The 21270-nt window shown below is 44.7% G+C and overlaps 2 protein-coding genes and 1 long non-coding RNA gene across 7 annotated transcripts; all 3 read right to left on the bottom strand.

Moving 5' to 3' along the window:
* Nucleotides 1-3254: 3254 nt before the first annotated feature.
* LOC120668110 lies at nucleotides 3255-3771 on the bottom strand. The gene is made up of 2 exons (XM_039948045.1): nucleotides 3621-3771; nucleotides 3255-3534 (listed from the first exon to the last, which is right to left on the bottom strand). The coding sequence occupies exons 1-2, from the start codon at nucleotides 3705-3707 to the stop codon at nucleotides 3283-3285; spliced, it is 339 nt and encodes a 112-aa protein (XP_039803979.1). The 5' UTR covers nucleotides 3708-3771; the 3' UTR covers nucleotides 3255-3282.
* Nucleotides 3715-4732, bottom strand: LOC120667744 (protein MAIN-LIKE 2-like). Its single transcript, XM_039947756.1, has 4 exons — nucleotides 4575-4732; nucleotides 4111-4495; nucleotides 3818-4034; nucleotides 3715-3746 (listed from the first exon to the last, which is right to left on the bottom strand). Exons 1-4 carry the CDS (start codon nucleotides 4730-4732, stop codon nucleotides 3715-3717), a joined length of 792 nt encoding a protein of 263 aa, XP_039803690.1.
* A 5628-nt stretch (nucleotides 4733-10360) lies between these two features.
* On the bottom strand, nucleotides 10361-19092 carry LOC120665683. Of its 5 annotated transcripts, none has more exons than XR_005671278.1 (4): nucleotides 18800-19092; nucleotides 16023-16108; nucleotides 15266-15939; nucleotides 10361-15101 (listed from the first exon to the last, which is right to left on the bottom strand). It is a non-coding gene; the product is annotated as an uncharacterized LOC120665683 (long non-coding RNA). The 5 variants fall into 5 exon arrangements; XR_005671277.1 differs by having other exon boundaries at nucleotides 10361-14572; nucleotides 14690-15939; nucleotides 18800-19089; XR_005671280.1 differs by having other exon boundaries at nucleotides 10361-10835; nucleotides 11540-15939; nucleotides 18800-19087.
* Nucleotides 19093-21270: the final 2178 nt, after the last annotated feature.

Here is a 21270-nt window from a genome sequence, read left to right as displayed (position 1 = left end):
TACACCTTTCGGCCATACCTTGCAATCTGTAATACATCTATTGGGATCGTTAGGAGAGGGTCCTAAATTAGCCTCCATTTCCCGACGGAAAGCTGCCCGGGAGAATGAGGAGCTCATAGCTATTTGTTTGGGCTAATTAAGAAAAGTGGAAACTGAATTGCAAGTCTGTGCTCTCAGGAACCACAAGGTGCTCTTTTACACACGCAGGGCTGCTTGCATGTCCAAGCACTTTGAACACAGATATTACCTCTCACTGCTCCACAGTCGTCCACGGTTCTGCACTCGCACGCTCCACAGTGCGCACTCATTCCACTTTAAACAACAACAGGTCCTCTCACTGCTCGTACCATCAGTACTTGCACGCTCCACAGCGCGCACTGCTAGCACTTTAAACACGGATTATTGCATCGACCTACTCATCGCATCGCCCACTTTAAACTCATCGTACTGTCACTGCATCGACCTACTCGTGATTATTGCACTGCCCTGACACATCCCATCGCCCGGAACACTACACGGTACCGGCGTAATCGTCACAATGTAAACCATAGGAATTACATCATAATACAACGTTAATAAAACACACAGCAGAAATGCAGTGGCATGGCAGAACCCGTTGCAACTACGGTAAAAAGATTCTGATCTAAGCTAACATGTCACTAGGTAATTTAAAAAAACCCAACAAATACAACGATGCAGCATGTCACTAGGACTAGGTAGTCCTAATAGCCGTACCCCCACGTAGCAAACTGCGTTGAGCCTTCTCCGCAGTATCCACCCATTGCAAGTAGCGCAGGCGGTGGTGCCGGAGGGGCAGGGCCCTTATTCTTGTGACAAGGGCAGTTGCAGTAAGGAATAGTGCACGGTTCATCTTGTGAAGCAGCAGCATTGCTGGTATCATCATCTTCGTCGTCTTTGTTACCCTCGCTCACTTTCTCGTAATGGTTCACCTTGCACTCCAGATCAAAGATCTTTATCTGGAGGTACTCGATGAACTCCTGAACTGAATCAATTGGTGCAGGATCGACCCACCTGGTAAACCCACAGTTTTCTGGAGCATCTGAAGACTACAAAACAAATTTCATGTAAGATGTCTCAATGAAGATAAAGAAATAAAACAACCGAGCATTACCCATGCGTGTGGGCATTTGAAGAAACGCCGACCGCCATCCATCCCGTCGGTGCACATCTGCACTAAGCAGTACTCACCATGTCTGCATTTTGGCCACGTTTCTCTACGGTTATCGTATTGTCGAAGAGGAGTTTCATTGGTAAATTCACTCTTGTGCTGTGGCGGAAACTCAAACACTGGTTCTGGAAAAGAATCAGGTCCAAGAGGCCCCTCCCATATTATGGGGTCTCCCTTTCTTCCCCCTTTTCCTTTCCCAAAACCGTAGTAATTCTTCCCGCTAGACCCACCTTCAGACATTGGGTATACAATGAGCTTTGGTGTTTGAGTGGTGCTGGGAGTTCACAAGCTTGTGAGTATTTATAGGCGCACAAAGGTCTTATACCTGGAGTGTGGAGTATAAATGCACATGAAAAGCCTACAGTATTCGCACGCTCCACAGCGCTCACTCTTACCACTTTAAACACGGACACGACCTCTCGTTGCTCTTGATTTGTACCCTCGCATGCTCAACACCGCTCACTTCTCCCACTTTAAACAACGACACGACGTCTCACTGCTCATGACTTCAGCACTTGCACGCTCCACAGCGCTCACTCGTGATTATTGCACTGCCCCGACATATCCCATCGCCCAGAACACTGCACGGCACTGGCCTAATCGTCATAATTTCACTGCACGGACATATACCATCGCCCGAAACACTGCACCAGCCTACTCATCATAATGGTACGTAATGGACACATCGAATCATAGTCTGCGCATGCATACATAACATAGTATAACGGAACAAAGTAATTAACAAGCTACAACCTGTAAACTAGATGCATCCGCGCTTGCCCTCTCTCCTCCTGCCACGTCGCTCTGCAGCCTGGCCCGCCCTAGTGTGGTGCTGCGAGTACGTCAGTGGCTCCGGCGGGATGGTCTGGCGAGTGGACCGACGACCCTGCTCAGGAACAGGCGTCTGCTCCACCTGACTGTAGTCCTGCGTCGCGAGTGGGGCACCCCCCAGCTGTGAAGTGCCGACGACCTCCTGCGTCGGTGCAGAAGAGAAGAACGTGTTCACCCACTCCATCTGCGCGAGGTCGTCCACCTCCTGAATCTCCTCATCGTCGTCTGTCCCTCCCACCTGCCGGTACTCTGATTCACAAACTTCCATCCATCAATATTCAATTAAAATTGTACTTGTTACCGCAAATTAACAACTGGTCTTAGATGTACCTAAATCGTGTATTAGACGACGAAGAGACGAAGATCCGGCGCCGTAGGGATCTATCGACGGAAACAGCGATGAGCCGGGCGCTACACGAATAAGAAGTACAAGTTAATGAATAAAATTTTACATGATACGGTATTGTAAGTGACACGAGGTTAGAGTACGATTTACCTGCCGAGTACAAATGTGCCGGTCGCGGCACGTACGTGGGCCGAACTGCAGAACCCGAAGGTGTCGCCATCGTGTCAGGTGGCGGTGGCAGTGGCGGTGGACCTGACTGTGCCGCGGGTGCTGACCGTCGTGACGATGGACCGGTCACAGGAACCGGCCCCGAACTGCGAGGTGGGAGGAAGGTGTCGTCCTCACGACAGGTCACGGCTCGTCGGAATCGCTTGCACATATCGACGATCTTCTGCAGTGTGCTCTGGTGCTGGGCGGGCGTCATGTCATGGTACTGGCCCATACTCGACGAAGCCTCGGACTCAATCGCTCGTATGACATCGTACTGTACCGAGAAAGTAGTAACATCATATGCAACTAGTTTTTTATACTGCAAAATCAATCAGAGAAACGTACCGCTATGGCGAAGTTCTGGTCTCGAACTGCGGGGTACGTCTCCGACACCCTTGCGGCCTCGATCGGAGCCTCTGGTGGAACGTGCACGACACGTGTGTGCGTCCTCGGCAGGTACCACCGTAGGTAGTCCGCGAACGCCTCTTCGCTGTGCGGTCGATCCTCGAAAACGACGTAAGGACGGACCTTGTCGGCCCACCGCGAGCCTGGTGGCTGACCCTGACGTGTCCACCTATAATAGAAAGCTTGAGCGATTCAATGCTAAATAGTAGGTTATAAAAAATGATGAATTATTAACAGAACTATTTATTCGGTACCTGTGGACATGGGCCTCCACTGAGTGCACAATCGGGACCGGGGTCTGCTAGTAGAGACCGAACTGCCTCATAACCCGGTGAACGTGGTACTCCTCGACGTGGATGTCGTAAAGGATCGGCTTCCTCGTCATCCAGTACTCGTGATCTCGCAGGCATAAGGACGAAAGACCGCTCGGTGCCCGGGCGTAAATGTCGGCTGCAGTGTACGGAGTCCACCTCACGTCCGTGTCCACAAGAGCGTCAAACTGTTCAACGAAGTCGTGGTACGACTTCCTCGTCTGCACGCCGACCCAAGAAGGCTGCATAACAAAAAAAATAAGATAACCGCTAAATCGTACATTTGTGCACGCATGTAACAATAAGTAAAACAAACGATGTAACGTACCCTCCTGAGGCACCACAACGAACCCATCGTAGGTCTGTCGACGTCGTCGTGGTCTACGGACAGCTGGACGTACGGCTCGAAGTCCATCTCTGGCCTACCGACGGGAAAGCGCTCGTAAGACCAGAGCTGTAACAGTAGAGGACACCCAACAAAAATGGGTTCCTCTGCTGAGACCTTAGTAACGCCCGTGCAAAGACCCCTGTAACTCGCAGCCAAAACAGCAGAACCCCAGCTGAACTGTGGCATCTCGTGAAGTGGAGCATCAGCTATCGACCTCGCCAAAGGAATGAGCTGTTTGGGGCATGAGCCACCCTGCGAGCTGCAGAACATGACCCAGCCGAACAGCCACAGTAAGTAGGCCTCGAAGTGCCTGGCAACCGTAAAGTCGTCTGCGTCTGCCCTCATGTAGTCCACCTTCAAAATTATACGAGTCGTCAATGCAAATACATATCAATATAAGTACGGAAAGAATCAACATTTATGTACTCACACTGAACTGTAGGAGCCACCTCTTTGTCGGTCCGTGTGCGTGGTTCGCAGGCAAGGGCCGGTACGGCAACGCTAGCTCGTTGCGCTGAACCCCGGCGAATCGAGCCAAAAGGTCGTCGCGCCACGAGAGTCCCACGTCCTCTGCACCCACAGCTCGTCCAGCACACGGCAAGCCTAGAAGCATCGCCACGTCCTGAAGAGTAGGGGTCATCTCACCGACCGGGAGGTGAAACGTGTGCGTCTCCGGACGCCAACGGTCGAGAAGTGCCGCGAGGAGGGACATGTCGAACTGGAACCGTGGATCCCTGTCCCTAGGTCGACGTGCAGGGTCGGCCATATCTCCCTCCACAAGTCGCGCAATCGGGAGAAGACCTGAAGCGCGTAACCTGCATCGCAAAAATGAAAATCAAGTTAGAACAAACGGTTAAGGAAACAATTAAAATATGTGACAAATGTAACCCGTACCTAGGAACCCAGCGACGGTGTATCGGCATCGTCGACATGGGCACACGAGCCCGAAACGTCCCTAAGCTGATGCCACGGACGGCAGACATGTACGACCGGTGGCGATTGCCGACGAGAACATCTAGCAACTCAGGGGTGGCTCCTTCCTCGTGCGTCATACCTGTATAATAAGATTTATTACAAATAATTTTAGAACATAAATAACAATATTAAGCATAATAACATTAATGTAATAAAATACTAAATAAAATTTTAGAACATAAATTAAGTAATACAACAAATATTTAATAAAATACTAAATAAAACATAACGTAATAAACTTATAAATGATGCACAACAAATTACATATCATATAACTTCAATTTCTAATTACAGCAACAAAGTTGAACATACATTTGTGCCACATATTACAACAAATATTCGTACGCCAAGACGAAATTAGTTTACGACATATTAGTTCTTAATATTACATAATTTAACATCGAACATGATTCAATAGCGAATGACACAAATGACAATCGTCATCGATCACATAAGGCCATCGTTGTTAGGACGGCGGCCACGACGACCCGTTGCCTGCGGTGCCGGATTTGGAGCAGCTTCTGATGGGCCCGCTCCATCTGTGCGGCCACCATAACTCAATGCCGTACAATACTTGTACGTATGACCCGTCTCATGGCACTTCGAGCAGAGGCGGACATCTCGACCAGCCTCCGATCGATCCATGTTATTTCTAATGCATTTCTTCTTGCGTCGGCCCACCCCTTGAAACATTTCTGGATCTGGATCCGGAATGTAAGTTGCATTGTGTCCAGTATCAGTTATGAAGTCTCCCAGGATGCGAAACCCATAAATCTCGTGCCTCCAAGTCATCCAAATAGTTTCCTTCATGAAGTAATTTGAGACATATATACGAGCATGTAGTCCACCAGCTTCAAAACAGGCAGCAATGACATGTGTGCACGGCATGTGCAGCAGCTTTGGCATATGACATGAGCAAATACAAGCATCAGGACGGAGAACACACTCCTGCACATGCTTCTCACGCCGGCCCCCCATTCGGCCTTTGTCCCTACACATCACCTTGTACCGACGTTCCATAGAGCCAACTGGAGTCACCCGATGTAAATGGGCCTTTTTGAAAGCTTCCTCCATACGCTCCGTAACCTTGTATCCTTAAACTTTACGATTATCGACCATATCTTTCTGTGCCACAGCGTAACGGTCCCTGAAGTACTCGCAAGTGCGATACAAGAAGAACTCCACGATCCCAACAAGTGGCAATGATCTTACACCACGCAGCACCCAATTGTATACCTCGGCTAGGTTCGTAGTCATTAAACCGTACCTAGCACCTCCTTCATCAAACAGTAAAGCTCATTTCTCTTTTGGTTCGTGCTCAATCCACTCAGAGAATGTCTTAATTGCCCTTCTCCTTTTGCGCCTGACATTCGGACCGTCCAAGCCCACGTCTTCAAGCGAGACCTGGTCATCCTCCTCTGTATTGATAGATCTCTTCGCTAGCTCCGCCGTTTGCTTTTTTGTTAGCTCATCCAATTTTTTCCATAGGAAGTTGAATTTTCTTTCCTGATTCTGGCTGCATAACCGCTTGAATAGCTTCATAAGTATTTTGTTCTTGAACTGGCTATGAAAGTTTGCCCCCATATGCCTCATGCACCACCTACTCTTTAGGTCCGGCCAAAGTGCAGTCCTACTACGCTCAGTAGAACCATTCTGTATGTCATCGATTGCTTGTAATATACCCTTGTGCCGATCATGAATCAAACACACGTTCTCTACATCTTTGACAATCATCTGCTTCACCCTCTGCAAAAACCAATACCAAGTATCCCCTGATTCTTTCTCCACAAAGGCAATTGCCAAAGGCAATAATTGTCTGTTACCATCAGCTGCAATAGCTGTGAGGATTGTGCCTTTATACCTTTCTGTCAAAAATGTCCCATCTATACAAATGACTGGCCGGCAGTGCAGAAACGCCTCAATGCAAGCGCCCAAGGCCAAGAACGACCGTTGGAGTACCTGCTTTCCAGGCTTCTGGGCACATGGATACGTTTTCAAGTCGTAGTAGCTATCAGGATTTCTAAGACATATAGTGTGCAGCAATGCCGGCATATTGTGATACGAAGCTTCATACGTCCCCCACCTCATCTGCAGCTATTTCTGTTTTGCTCTGTAAGCTTTGTTGTAGCTAATTTTATATTTAAACTCCTCCTCAATAGCACAAATGATTGACTTAGGTTCATAACTAGGATTGTCCACGATCAAAGGGTACATGTAGTTAGCTATGAAACCTGCACTGAGGTTGCGGTGCTGTGGTTCTAATTGCTCAAGCAGGCATGTGTGCTCCACAATTTTTTTGACCTCCCAGAAATCCTGCCACTTGCCCATAGAAGCATACACCCTGAAAGGACATTCGCTTCTCACACAACGCACGTCATATGTTCTCGGACTGCTCTTGACAACTTTGAACTGTCTTTGCAAAGAGAGAGTCGACCAACGTTTTATAGCTTCCTTCATGTTGTCACTGTTGGCATGCACCGAACCGATGCATACCTCATTTTGCCTGTACTTCCAAGGCACCACTTCACCTTCATTTACACTTAATTTTGAAAAATCATAACCGGACCAGTTGTGTGGGACATGATAATCTTCGTCGTCATCATCATCATCATCATCCGAGGAGTCATCATTCATTGCATTGTGCTGTTCTTCACCCTCCCTCTGAAACTCTTCAACTATCTCTGGAATGTTTTCCCCTTCATCAGCCTGACCAGTTGCTTGACGAGGTTCGTGTGCAGCATGTCTATTATCTTCTAAAATCTCGAGTTCACCACCTTCTTCATGAGATTCATGCATCGTCTCAGTTTCTTCCGATACTATATCTCCCTGGCCTTCATGATCCCCGCCCGCTTCAGTTCTAAAACTAATCTTCTCGAATGCTTGAACATATGGGTGGGCATTCGGGTAACCCGAAAATTTCGGGTCGGGTTATTCGGGTTTTTGAAATTTCGGGTTTTGAGAATTGTTACCCGAAATTTGCCCGAAATAATGAAAACCCGACATTTCGGGTACCCGAAAATTCGGGTTCGGGTTTGAGTATAGCCCGAACTACCCGATTTCAAAATTGCCAGCAGATCTAAAGCAATAGCAAGTAGCAGGCGTGGGAGCAGAGGGAGCCAAGCTAGCTAGCGGCGTCGGCGGCGGCGAGATGGCGCACCCGATCACAGAGGCCGACGAGCGGCTGCCTCACCCCGGCGGCGGCGGCGGCCCACACAAGCACTGGACGCCCTGCGCCGCCTCCAGCGCCGACGCCCATCCGTCCTCGGCGCCTAGACGCCCCGCGCTACCTCCGGTGTCGATGCCCCGCCCGTCCTCGACGCCATCACCCAGCACAGGACGCCCCGCGCCGAAGCCCCTCCCGTCCGTGGCGCCGTCGCTTGAGGAGGTCGTCGCGGCCTCTGGAGGTTCCTGCATGGGGGGCTCGGGTGGGCTAGGGTTAATCTAATCGGATTTGGGGACGCAAGGAGCTGCTGGCGCAAGCAGCTCTGCACAGCCTGCGTGTGTGTGTGGGCCTTGGGGGGCCTAGGGGTGGGCCGTTCCTGCGTGGGGGGCTTGCGTGGGGGGCTGGTGTGCTGGAAGGTAAAGAGGCTTGGTGTATTGGTGGGCTGGGCTGACCGGAAGCACATGGGTTGGGCTGATTTTCGGGTTATTCGGGTAGTTCGGGTACCGTGGTCTGCTACCCGATTTACCCATAATAATTTCGGGTACCGTGACCTGAAACCCGAAATAGGGATCGGGTTTTTCGGGTTCGGGTTTTTCGGGTTCGGGCTTGGGTTTTTCGGGTTCGGGGTTCGGGTTTCGGGTAATATGCCCAGTCATACTTGAACAAACAACACAAGCGGTAAGCCTCGGCTACTACTTATATTGACATAGTTCCTCCAGTTTTGCGTCCCTTCAAGCGGCAATAGCTCCCAAAATGCTGGTTCCCTTCGACTGACCACTGCCATGTCAGAGATCTCATGTTCATCTCGACTAAGGCCGAAAGCTTTAAATAGCCAATTGGATATTGAAATCCAAGTCCTCTCTCTAGCTCGGGGTATTTTTTTTGTGATCGAGCTAAACTCTGACAAATCTACCCCTTCAGGACCATATCTAACTTCTCCTGACCCATAGAACACTTGAAAATACAAATCATCTGACATGCCTGCCAATATTTACGACAATAATTACTCTTTCTTAGAATTTAATCAACGCTAAAAAATAGTTCTGCTATTTTTACATCTATCTTAATTATTTCTCTACAATTTTTATTACTGACAACAATTTCTATTTTTCTGTAATATAATATTAATTAATAATATTTTTATGAGACAAATATGTTTGTTTGAACTCATTAATATTTTCAATTATATTCGTATGTAAACTAATATTTTCAATTACATGTTCTACGATTTTGTATCAAAATAACTTATTTTCAAATCACTAATATTTAGTAAAACTATTTCTACAAATAAAACTATATTCAAAATCACTAATATTTCTAATTCTAATCTACCAACTATTATTACTAAAATTAAATTTTAAAATGTACCTGCGATCCGAGTGGCGAGCGCCGCCTCGGTGCGGCGGCCGGGGGAGCTCCGGCGAGCCGCGCCGCGGGCAAAGCCCGGCACGCGGGGGCCGGGCGTGCGTGCGGGAGGCGCGCGGGGGCCGGGCGTGCGCGCGGCCGGCGGGGCGGGCGGCCGGCGGCGCGGGGCAGCGCGCGGGCGGCGGCGTGGGAGGAGCGGGCGGGCGGCGGCGCTGGGGGAGCGGGCACGCGCGGTTTTAATACGCAGGAACTTACCGCCTGTTGAAACGGCGGTAGGTGCTTAGGTCCGGCCCACCACGGCTCACGGCGGTACGATCCTACCGCCGGTTCATCCGGCGGTAACAACCTTCCGCCGGATGAACCGGCGGCTGGGTGACATTTTTGAAAAAAAAAATCACGACATATATTTTTGATAAATCGAAAAAAAATATAAAAATAAAAAAACTCCCGGTCGGCGAACTCTCCCACGGCCTCTCCAGGTCTACTACACAGTTATGAAGCATGTGCCCGACGGCCTTTCTTCTCATACTCCTGCCTGCTGTCTTGCTGCCTAGCTATCTAGCTAGGTTCAGAAATTCTCTCCTCCTGTTCTTTCCACTTGTGGACATTTGGATATATCACATTTTCCAAAAACATATATCTGAATGAAAAGAGGAATTTTGTGAAAATATTTTTCATGCATATCTACTCATACCACTTTCAAATATCCAAACTCAACACATAAAAATGACATGTAATCTAATTTTGAAATGACTTCAACTCTTCAAGCAACCCAAAACGTCATTTACATGTGACGAGCAATACATAGAGTCCGTTTGATCCCAAGTCCATTTTAATGTGAGTGCAGTCAGACTGTAAAAACTTTTATTTGTGAATAGTGAATAGGCCATCATGTGGAGTCTCTCTCTCTCTCTCTCTCTCTCTCTCTCTCTATATATATATATATATATATATATATATATATATATATATATATATATATATATATATATATATATATATATATATATATATATATATACGACTTCAGTAATTGTTTACAGTGTAGAGCTAATTTGTATTTTCCAACCAATTGTTCCACCTTATATTCATAATGGAAACGGTTTAAAAATGCAAAGGCAACAAGTAACTAGAACAGAAGAAAACAAAAATGAATAAACAGTAAAGACATGACAGATTGAGAAACAAGGCATTTTTTACAATAAAAATCCTAGTTAGTTCTCACGTGCAAATCCTATGAAATTCCTATCTTCTGAAATTTCCTTACTTCAGCATGTCAAATAGACATCTCAAATTTGAAGCATATACCAGAGTTATATCTAACCATTTTGGGTCCTTTACCATGAGATTGTAGGGCCTAATAGAGCTTGCCAAGCAGCAGACATATCTGAATAGCTTATTTGAAAGTAATTTGAAGAAAGTTGGCCCTCAGATGAAAACGAACTGGTTCTTGGATGTCAAATCCAGCATACTAAAAGTGTCCATTGCCACCAAAGCAGTGTAGCCAACCTGCCCAACTGCCATCCACTAATATCGACAATGGTGGCCCCATCCACTGATCTTGTAGTAGTGTGTAGGGGACTCCTGCTGGGACTGGGCGCCGAGCCTCCTAGCCATAGACAGCGCGGACCAAAACAGCGAAGGAACAACTCCTGAAAGCATGTAGACGCAGATCAATGTCACCTTTGCGAAATGCGATTGCGATGCATGTCATGGATTGCGGAATCTAGTCTCCATCCTGTCCTCTGGAGTCAACCTCGCCTTTAAAGAGATGGAGGCATCCCCATTTTATTTTATTTTCTCTTTTTGAAGAAAGAACCACACCGATTTGAATACATATTTATTTCATAATGTTCCATTAGGACTAGCATCATCCTAAAACTGTTTAGTTCAAATTTTGATGTAAAGTAATATCTTTGCAATATGTGATTCTGGCGTCAGACAGCATGTTTAAATCTCTTACATATATTCCAGTATAGTTCTGCTTGAATTTTCAAATATACAATGACAGAAACTAGTGGTTTCTGTAAGGTTTTCATGAATATGTCAATGTCCACAGCAACACTTATTTGTTGATCCCCACATGTAAATAGTGACAGATCAATAATCAGTGACAACACCTAAGACTCTAGCTAGGAGGCTAAGCAATCGTTTTCTTGGATTAGTGTAAACAATTCATATTAATCCTCTACCCATGGAGAGTAGTAGCAACGGAAATATACTGTCCACATTAGTTGATATAAGTGAAGGACCAAAAACATAAAGCAAGTACTTTCTTTTCAAATGAAGAAAGTGACTCAACTGCCAATCTATTACATAAGAAAAAAACATTTGCAGATAACTTATAGGAAATTACCTTTCGTTTTCCTGAAAAAGATTTTAGTCACTTTCAGCTCCATACATTTGCTGTAAAGATAGAGCAGAAAAGGAAAGCCCACTACACGAAGTCATTCCTTGATAATGATATGATAGGTACTTCCGGTAACAATTATAGATCATCCTAGATTTTACGTGCATGTGTTCAGGAAGTAGATGAAAAGATATTTTACCCCTTCAGTTATTCACAGATTAGGAATCATGATTCATTCGCTCATTAGAAGGATATCATTTAGCAAAGCCATAAGAAGAAGAAAAGGGTTTAAAATGCTGAGTCTAAAGTGACTTATAGAAGGAACTGGAGGGAGTGTAACTGGCTGCATCAGAAATAATACACATTCAACCAAAGATCTGGTGAACAAAAAAAACATTTAAAGGAGGCAATACTTCTAAACAATAATCAGTCCAGCGTTTACTCACATTAGTTGCACATCAATATATAATTAATGTCAAACACTTTACTTGTTGAGATTGCCAATTCATTTTAAATATTTTGGCAGCCCTCGCGCAGCTGGCTTTTAGCCAAACAGAGTTGCCTAGCTGGTTGTTTTTCATTGGTCAGAAATGAGACATGTTTCTAATCGTACGAATAATGAGTTTCAAAAAAAAGTATGATTAACGTACTTACAAATAATTTCAGCAATCTGGCAATTTGAGATACCTGATCACAAGTCATATTAACCAGTTAGATATATGGCAGAAAGTCAACAATAGATTGAACTTTGACATTTAGGTGGGTAGTATTGTTTCAGTCCTTTTGCTCACCAGAAAAGTTTCACTTTATATTGGTGTATGAAACTTTTATATATCCTGGTTAACTGCCAAAATATTGGTGCATGCGTAGAAGATGAATAAAATGACAAATCATGGTTAACTGCCAAAATATTGGCACAAGACTTACAAGACACATGGTATGGATTAGAATCAGATTATTCACAGGGGCATCATGCACCGAAGATGGAGAAAATCCCAAGAAGAGTACGACTGGTCTTTAGTAGTCTTTATTTTTCTACTAGGGGTGCAAATTGGTGATCCTTAGGTGCCCCTCCAACCCTGTTTAGTTCAAAATTTTGTACTAATTCTCTAAAATGAGACGTCATTTTGGAGAATTACTACAAAATTTTGAACTAAAGAGGGTGGAGGGGCACCTAAGGGTCACCAATTGACACCCCTATTTTCTACTTTATATGGCATAGCTGTCGCTTAATTTCAATACGTGTAAAGAGAAGATACAAAGTTGGAAGAACATCTGGTTTACTGTACAGATTTGCTTGTGTTGCCTTCAAAGTTCAAACAGATAGGACTAGATACCAGAAACAATGAGGATCAAAGAATCTATTAGATAAACTCTAACAATAACTTGGAAAAAAGGCTCTACAAGAACATGCCATTTCTTCCGGAGAAACCTTAGAAGGAATAACTGGGTAAGTAGCTAGGGTATAACAATCAACACCATGTTGGCAAAGGGATTCTACATTATCATGTGAAAGCTCTCGGTCACCACAAAGGAAAAGAATCCTTCAGCATTCCATGTCCATACGATTGAGCTAAGAACAAATATTGGCAATTTCTTTTAGCGATATATTAACATTGCTAAAATTGGCTAGAAAGGATTATTCTTATCGACATGTATGTTTTGCAGAAATAGATATGCAACTTTATGTCTTTATAAGATATGCTCAAGAGGATGTTTGCCACTGACAAGTCCAAAGGCACAAATATATTCACATCTACAGATGATCCTGCTGAAGACTGACACGAAATTCTGCACATGAAACCGGATTTTAAGCATCCAGTTGGCCTTGCAAGACAGAAATCAGGTCTGCCACTTACATATCTGCTAGGTTACCACCATCTGGCTCGACTAGAAGTTCAATCCTGCTGAGATATGCATCGCATATACAATTCAAAATATATATCTGTCACTGCACGTTCCTTGCAATGTCACTGTCCTCATGGGCTTGGTGTAATGGATGATATGAACCATGATGGACTGAGTCTAATGAATGGACTACATCTCTTCATCCTTCCTCCATTTATTTACTGACACATGTTTGTGCCATGCTTCAAGCAGAAGCAACAAAGCAAGATACTCTAGATAGGAACACTTGCACCAGTGCAATATGTCTGCAACTCTGCATCCATATTTTGCAGCCAAGCCTGTTCTCATACTGATCCTAATCTACCAAACAGTTCCAAAGTCTGGTTTGACGACACCACCCCCCACACTAGTCCACATGCAAACCCTCCAAGTGCCCCCTTTAAATCTCCTTCCCTCCCTCCATCTCCATTCCCATTGCTCTGCTCCTGCACTGAAACACACTATCGTACTACCGCTTTCATCTTTCTCCTCAAAATTTTGAACTGTCGAACTAGTCGGTTCTTGAGCTGTAGGTAGAGCCATGAAACCGTCAGTTCTGCAATACCTGAAGTTTTTCCTTTTATTTGTTTTTGGTGAAGTTACCACTGCACACGTGCCTGACCAAGATGTGCTTGCATCCCTCAATAAACTACCCCTTGATGGCCATTTCAGCTTCAGCGACATGTCTACCGCTGCCGCTGCCCAGGACTTTGGAAATCTCTCTAGCTTCAAGCCAGCTGCTGTGCTTCATCCAGGCTCAGTAGATGACATTGCCACTACTGTCAGGCATGTTTTCTTGAGGGGTGAGCACTCATCGCTCACAGTGGCGGCTCGTGGTCATGGACACTCACTCCGAGGGCAGTGCCAGTCAGCTGGAGGGATCGTCATCAAAATGGAATCCCTCCGGACTGCCCGAATGCAGGTGCACTCTGGTGCATCACCCTATGTTGATGTCTCAGGAGGAGAACTCTGGATAAATGTCTTGCACGAGACATTTAAGTATGGTCTGGCACCAAAGTCATGGACTGATTATCTCCACCTCACAATTGGAGGCACGCTGTCGAATGCAGGGGTCAGTGGGCAGACGTTCCGGCATGGCCCACAAATCAGCAATGTCAAGGAGCTTGAGATTGTGACAGGTATTGAACATACCTTGATGATATAATGATTTAGATTTTAGAAGTTTCCAAAGCAACAGAATGGATTCTTATCTGACTTCTATATCGTGACTGTCAAATGCAGGAAGAGGAGACATCGTCACTTGCTCACCTGAGCAGAACTCTGATCTCTTCCATGCTGCTCTTGGTGGACTAGGTCAGTTCGGCATCATCACTAGAGCCAGGATTGCCCTCGAGCCAGCTCCAAAAATGGTACAACAAAACAATTAATTTATATCAACTTAATGTTAGCAAAAATCCACTTGTTAATGATTTGAAAATGCAATAGGTGAGGTGGATTAGAGTTCTCTACTCAGACTTCACAAGCTTCACAGAGGATCAGGAGATGCTTATTTCGGTAGAAAGGACCTTTGATTATATAGAGGGTTTCGTAATCATCAACAGGACAGGCATCCTGAACAACTGGAGATCATCGTTTAACCCACAGGATCCAGTGTGGGCTAGCCAGTTCGAGTCGGATGGCGGAGTGCTCTTCTGCCTCGAGATGACGAAGAACTACAACCCTGAAGAGGTGGACAACATGGAACAGGTGAGCAGACAAATCGCATGCCATCAATATGGTTATGACTTGTGACTAATAATCAAATCAAGTTGTGAATGATCAAATTTTGTGTGTACACATGTCTGCAGGAGGTCAACAACCTGCTGCATCAACTTAGACATATACCTCCATCCCTATTTCACACAGATGTCACCTACATCGAATTCCTGGATAGGGTGCATTCCTCTGAGGTCAAACTGAGAGCTAAGGGGATGTGGGAAGTCCCACACCCATGGCTAAATCTCATGATTCCAAAAAGTTCGATCCACACATTCGCACGGGAGGTCTTTGGGAAAATACTGAAAGACAGCAACAATGGTCCCATATTGCTCTATCCAGTAAACAAATTCAGGTAATTAGCCGCTGATTAAAAAAATTCAGGTAATTAGATGATATGTGAAACCAGAAACCTCACGGTGATATGCCTTCTGTAGTTTGATTGACTGACTATTTCCATTTCGTGCAGATGGGACAACAGAACGTCAGTAGTCATACCAGATGAGGAAGTTTTCTACCTAGTGGGATTCCTATCCTCAGCACCATCTTCATCAGGCCCCTACAGCGTCGAACATACACTGAACCTCGACAACCAGATAATAGAATTCTCTGACAAGGCAGGTATTGGGGTGAAACAATATCTGCCAAACTACAACACTGAACAGGAGTGGAAGGCCCACTTTGAGGCAAGGTGGGAGACATTTCTACGAAGGAAAAATGCCTATGACCCATTGGCCATCCTAGCCCCAGGACAGGGAATATTCCAGAAGGCGTTGCTACCGCTGTCTTCATGATTGTATCTACTGTAGAACATATGTTAGTACAGAACCATAGGTGTAATACTCTTTAGCAATCTATGGAGCACAAGAAAACAGAGAAGAGTTACTTTATCTTTGAGACATCTTTGAAGCTCTATGGAAGCAATCGTTTGATGATTATATCAGCTCCATCAGCTGTTACGCCACAAAGAAACTGTACAAAGAAGAATAGTCAACTGAGCATTATCAAATACAACACATGCTGAGTCCTGTGTTAACTGATATGATAATAGCAAAAGGCAGAAACTACTTGGAATGACGAGGAAGAAATAAAACTGTTCAACATCTAAAGTACACCTACATGCACACACTGTATGAGTGTATTTCAGCAAGGAAAATACGCCATATGCATGCAAAAGAGTCAGCATTTAACAAGAAATATTCGAATCTTGATGTTTTCCTAGCCGAAGTATCATTTGCCTCATAAGTATATTAAGGCATTCTGTAGCATTCTCACTAAAGACAGTATATTTCAGTATTTTGCCTGTGATCAGTTATTGAAAACTTGCGAGATTAATTTGTCAATCTAGGAGCATATGAGTCCATTTGACCAGAAACAACTGCAAGACTCAGAAGTCAGGACATACACAATCAGGCTTACTAAAGGAATTGAAACTGATGATACAAGACATTTGTCCACTTCCCCCTGTGGCAATCAAATGGATGGGACAATCAATAATGGTTGACTAGTATTAGTGTTTGTAACTTATGTAGGTGTGGTATAGCTTGCATCTAAAAGTGAGAAAAAAACATCTGACAAACCAACATCCACAGCAAAGAATACTCCCCACCTGAATCTTTTACCAATAAAAATTATTAAATAGAAAAGGGAATCAAATTATCCAGTCAATTTGACAATCTATAATATGCTAATCATATTAAAACTTAAACAATCTTTTCTACAGACTGGACTGCCTAATAATGCATTATTTGCATAAAAGCATATTATTCTAGAAGAACTGAAGAGCATTGGAATGCCCTTTATTAGACATTCCCACCTTTTTCATGCTACCGTTCCCACAACTTCTTGAAAAACCCTAACCGCGTGCTTCTATAATCTTCTGATTCTAAATAATATATCATAGATATTACTTAAAACCAAGGTACAAAATAGCCCGCTAATAGCTCGCTATTGTCCGCTATTAGCTTTTTAAGAGATCTCCCGCTACGCTATACAATATCTGTCCGCTATGTCCGCTATAGGGGTTTTTTTATAGGATTTAGTGATAATAAATGTCCGCTACTTCCGCTAAAGATGTAGCCAAAAGAAATAAAGAATCAATATAACTAGGGTGGACCATAGAGAAAGCATCACGGGCACAGTTAGGCAGTCAAGAGATGTGTTGAGTCTATTTTAGAATGTCAGACCAATGATGCTTCTAATTTTATATGTATTATGGACGTATGGCTATGAAAAATTTGCTGAAATTGATTGCATTACTGATGTTATTGGCCACATTATGCATATTTGTTTTGCAAACCGCTAAATGGATAGCTCCGCTATAGCTTTCGCTATAGCTCTCTTAGCTTTTTGGAAGGGCTTCCGCTAAACGTCTTAGCCCGCGATTTTATACCTTGCTTAAAACTAGTGCAATACCAATAAATCATCTGAAACGAAACTACTTTAAAATGCATGCTTTCCACATTGTATGTAAGCTTAACCCTGGTGAACACCCTGTGGATAAACTTCTTCCTGGTGATTCATAAAGTAAATCAACAGAAGGGGAAAAAAGTACTGGCATGGAACTAAGCACAAAGATACTAGCAGACATGCATCAAGTATGTAAACAACATGTTAAATCTCAACTTTGCAAACAATGTCTGGAACTAAGCACAAAAACATAAAAAGCATTTTCTTTTTTTTTAACCATGCACTACTTACAATGCATATCATAAAGGTGGTAGTGGTCCTACCGGAACATGACATCAATTGGCCGAAACCAGTCCTTGTCAAGAAACCTAATATTGATGGGATACCAAAAAGGTAGCCCGGGGCCATAACTACTATTGGTGATTGCCAACATTGAACTGGCCAATGGAAGGTCTGATTCACCTTATCCTTTCCAGCAGCATCTAAAAGGGGTAATAAACATAAAAAGGAATATTGCAATCACACATGCTGATGGCTATGTCATGAGTTTTTTGAAATGGCTTATCTAGACAAACGAAGTCATAAAAAACGGTCTGTCATATCAATGCTCTGCAGTGCGCCTGTGTAACTGCATGTGGTCTAACTCCACGAAAAAACAATCATTGTACCCACTTAGGATATCGATAGCAATGTCGAACTCTTGAGTACCATTTGTCAGAACCTAAGAGATAGTGGTAAGGTCAGATCAAGTAAGGTAAATGTCACCTCTATAAACGAGAGTAGTTTAAGTTCCACAATCTTTCCCATTGGAAGCAAATGTGCATATCATTGAAGCAACAATAGATAGTTAGAGCTCCGTGAGCAGAACTGAAAATCTGTCTTTAATTGATGCACTACCGATGAATGGCCAGCACTGGAGGATCAGAATGGGGTTCTGATAGACTCAACAGGATCTCATGTAGGTGACCACAGTTCAAATTCTCTCAGCGTAATTTCGCGGCTGTGCGCTTCAATCTAACTGGAAGCACAACACAATACTGTCCTATGACGCGAAACGCGCGGCACAATTTTTTCCGATCCTTGCGTGTTCACCTGAGAAACCGCTCCCTACAATAGCATCCCCCGGCCATCGCAACCATCAAACAGCAGAAGCAACCCAAGAGCAGCAAGGACAGGAGGCGAACGGCTCGGAGCCGAGCCGCCGAGGCGCGCGATCGTGCGCCGCGGAGGGGAAGATGGCGGAGGGGAGCTTACCGGGTGTTCGACGAAACACTGCCGCAAACGCCGCGTCAGCATCGGCGGCGGCAATTTGCGCTCGGGCTTTCAAATTGAGAAGCGGGGAGGCGGAACCGAGAAGAGGGGCCGGGCGGACGGCGACGGCGACCAGCCAACATGGCCGGCGACGACAGGGGAGCCGGAGACTTTCGTGTCTCTCTGTGGCAGTCCTCTAGCCTCGGGTGGGCCGTGGCCAAGTTGATGCCTGAACAAACGGCCATCCGATTACACGGGCCAAACAAGGATGGGCCAGGCCGAGGAGTACCTCGGGAAAGGTACATGACTTCCGGCCCGCCCCACCGGCCCGCCGTCTTCGCCGCGCCCCGCGTGCTGCCCCTGCGGCCCTGCCGCTGGAGAAGAAACAATGAGCAAACCATTCTTTTTTAAAAAATCAAAATCATGGTTTCAAAGGCGTGGCTTAGGCGTCCAAGCGCTCAAACAATCCTAGGCATCCTGGTCGTCTACCTAAAAAGCAGCAAGAGAGAGGGAGGGAGAGGAAGAATGGAGGAAAATAAACTCCACTCGCTACTGTCGTGCCCCGTCCTACTCTCCTGCCTCCACTAGCTTGTGCCGCTCTCCTGCCTCCACTGCTACTGGCACCGCGCCATGCCACGCCTCGTCCTGCTCAACCACGCGTAGAGACTGACAGAGGGAGGGAGAGAGACGAGCAGAGATGGGGACACTGCTTAAGGGAGGAATCTTGGGAGGGGGAGAGAGTAGAGGTGGCGGCGCTGCTTGAGTTGGGAGAGAGAAGATGAGCAGAGGTGGCGACGCTGCTTGAGGTAGGTAGGGAGACGAGTGGAGACAGAGAGTAGATGAGGCCGAGAGAAGAAGATAAAGTTGGTATGATGGGCTGACTAGTGGGCTGGGTCAACCGAGTGCTTTCAGCTCGGTTCCTTTCCCTTCTTTTCTTTCCTTTCCTTCTCCTTAATCTTTTTGTTTTTATTTCCTCCACTTTCTATTGCTATCACTTTCTTCCTTACTGTTAAGGCGTCGCATAGGCGTCTACCGTCTTTAAAACAATGATCAAAATGTTGATTCAGATTTTAATAAATACTGAATGTATTCACTTAAGATGTTGGAATTGTTTGTAAGAATTGACGAAGGTGGTATATATTTTCAAAAGGTTTGTAAAATGTGTTTATGAAAAATATGAAATCTATTATTTTAAAATGTTAACCTATTTTTTTAGAAAAGGTTGAATCTAGTCTTTTAAAATATTGAATTTAGATCTCTAATTTGAGTCTAATACGTTTTAAAGCCACAATGCGTAACCACCTTCCAAAAGATATATAGGAGCTCCAATGAAGATGGTATTGTGTTTATGAAATGATTTTCTAAAAGCAGCTAAGGTTGGTAGCTAAAAACTACTTTATCCTTACTAGCAAATATACCCGTGCTTGTCACGGTTAATGATCCAGTATGGATCGCGGCTGATTTTTTTATGACGGGTTACCTTCAAAATGGATTTTGTTATGTTTTCATGTTATTATTATATTCAAGTTCGATTAGGTTATATTATACTCGAGTCCGTTTAGATTACATTGTACCTCAGCCCATTTAGTTTTGGTATTCGATTCTCATTATATACACTTCAGGTCTATTCGTTAGTGATACAGGTTGGACCAAACTAAAATATTAGATGAGAACGTTACATGCTTTAGAAATAGGTAGGCCAGACTCGCGGAAACATTAGAATCGACCGTTTTTGGCGGGCCTAGCTCACGGGAGCTGGGTATTAGCCTGCTAATGGTATTATTAGTACACGATTAGCATATATTAAGTAATATTAATATATTTAAATTAGATTAAAATTTACAAAGATCAAGTAAAACTATTAAAATAGAACTCGAGAAGTTAAATATTATAAAATTATTTATTTTTTTAATATTATCTCTTGCGACATGACACATGTAACTAAACACCTTCTCTTCTCAGTCAAGCTGGACACGTACAAACAACCAAACACGGAATTTGCATGGGAGCCTCATAGATGCGAGCCAGACTATAGGCAGACAACCAATCAGATCTTAGCAGTCTTGCCCCAAGCAGTGCTGAGGTGAATTAGGTCGATAAAAAAACGAGTCCGTGGCTGCAGTGACATTGGTGAAAGGTGAGGCAGCTCCCTAAATTAAAAAAAAAAAATGCTCCATACATATTTGAGGTAGGTCTGATTATCCAACGGGTCGGGTCACTTCGGATTTCGGGTCAAAAAATGTTGGCCCGCGCCCAACCCGTGACATGGTCGGGTCGGGTCAGGTTCGGGTTGGGTCGGGTTGGCCCGCATTTGTGTGTGTAATTTTGGAGTTATATTGGATTTTTTTAGTTTCGGGTTAAAAATTTCGGCTCGTATCCGATCCGTCATTTGATCGGATCGAGTCGGGTCGGGTTTATCGGGTCGGGTGGCCCATAATCAACTCTGATTGGGGCACTATCTATACTCAATCGTG

Source organism: Panicum virgatum, chromosome 3N (genome assembly GCF_016808335.1).
Source record: "Panicum virgatum strain AP13 chromosome 3N, P.virgatum_v5, whole genome shotgun sequence".
Taxonomy (NCBI): Eukaryota; Viridiplantae; Streptophyta; class Magnoliopsida; order Poales; family Poaceae; genus Panicum; species Panicum virgatum.
Note: the sequence above shows the minus strand (reverse complement) of the source record. Positions and strands in the feature narration are given on the sequence as shown.

What these genes read in the sequence shown, in the direction of transcription:
- LOC120667744 (XM_039947756.1), bottom strand. Translation starts at nt 4,732, where the DNA reads ATGACGCACGAGGAAGGAGCCACCCCTGAGTTGCTAGATGTTCTCGTC. An exon ending in CACCGTCGCTGGGTTCCTAG is followed by an intron (nt 4,496 to 4,574) that starts GTACGGGTTACA and finishes TTTGCGATGCAG; the next exon opens with GTTACGCGCTTCAGGTCTTC. An exon ending in TTTGGCTGCGAGTTACAGGG is followed by an intron (nt 3,747 to 3,817) that starts GTCTTTGCACGG and finishes CTACTGTTACAG; the next exon opens with CTCTGGTCTTACGAGCGCTT.
- LOC120668110 (XM_039948045.1), bottom strand. Translation starts at nt 3,707, where the DNA reads ATGGACTTCGAGCCGTACGTCCAGCTGTCCGTAGACCACGACGACGTC. An exon ending in CGTTGTGGTGCCTCAGGAGG is followed by an intron (nt 3,535 to 3,620) that starts GTACGTTACATC and finishes TTTGTTATGCAG; the next exon opens with CCTTCTTGGGTCGGCGTGCA.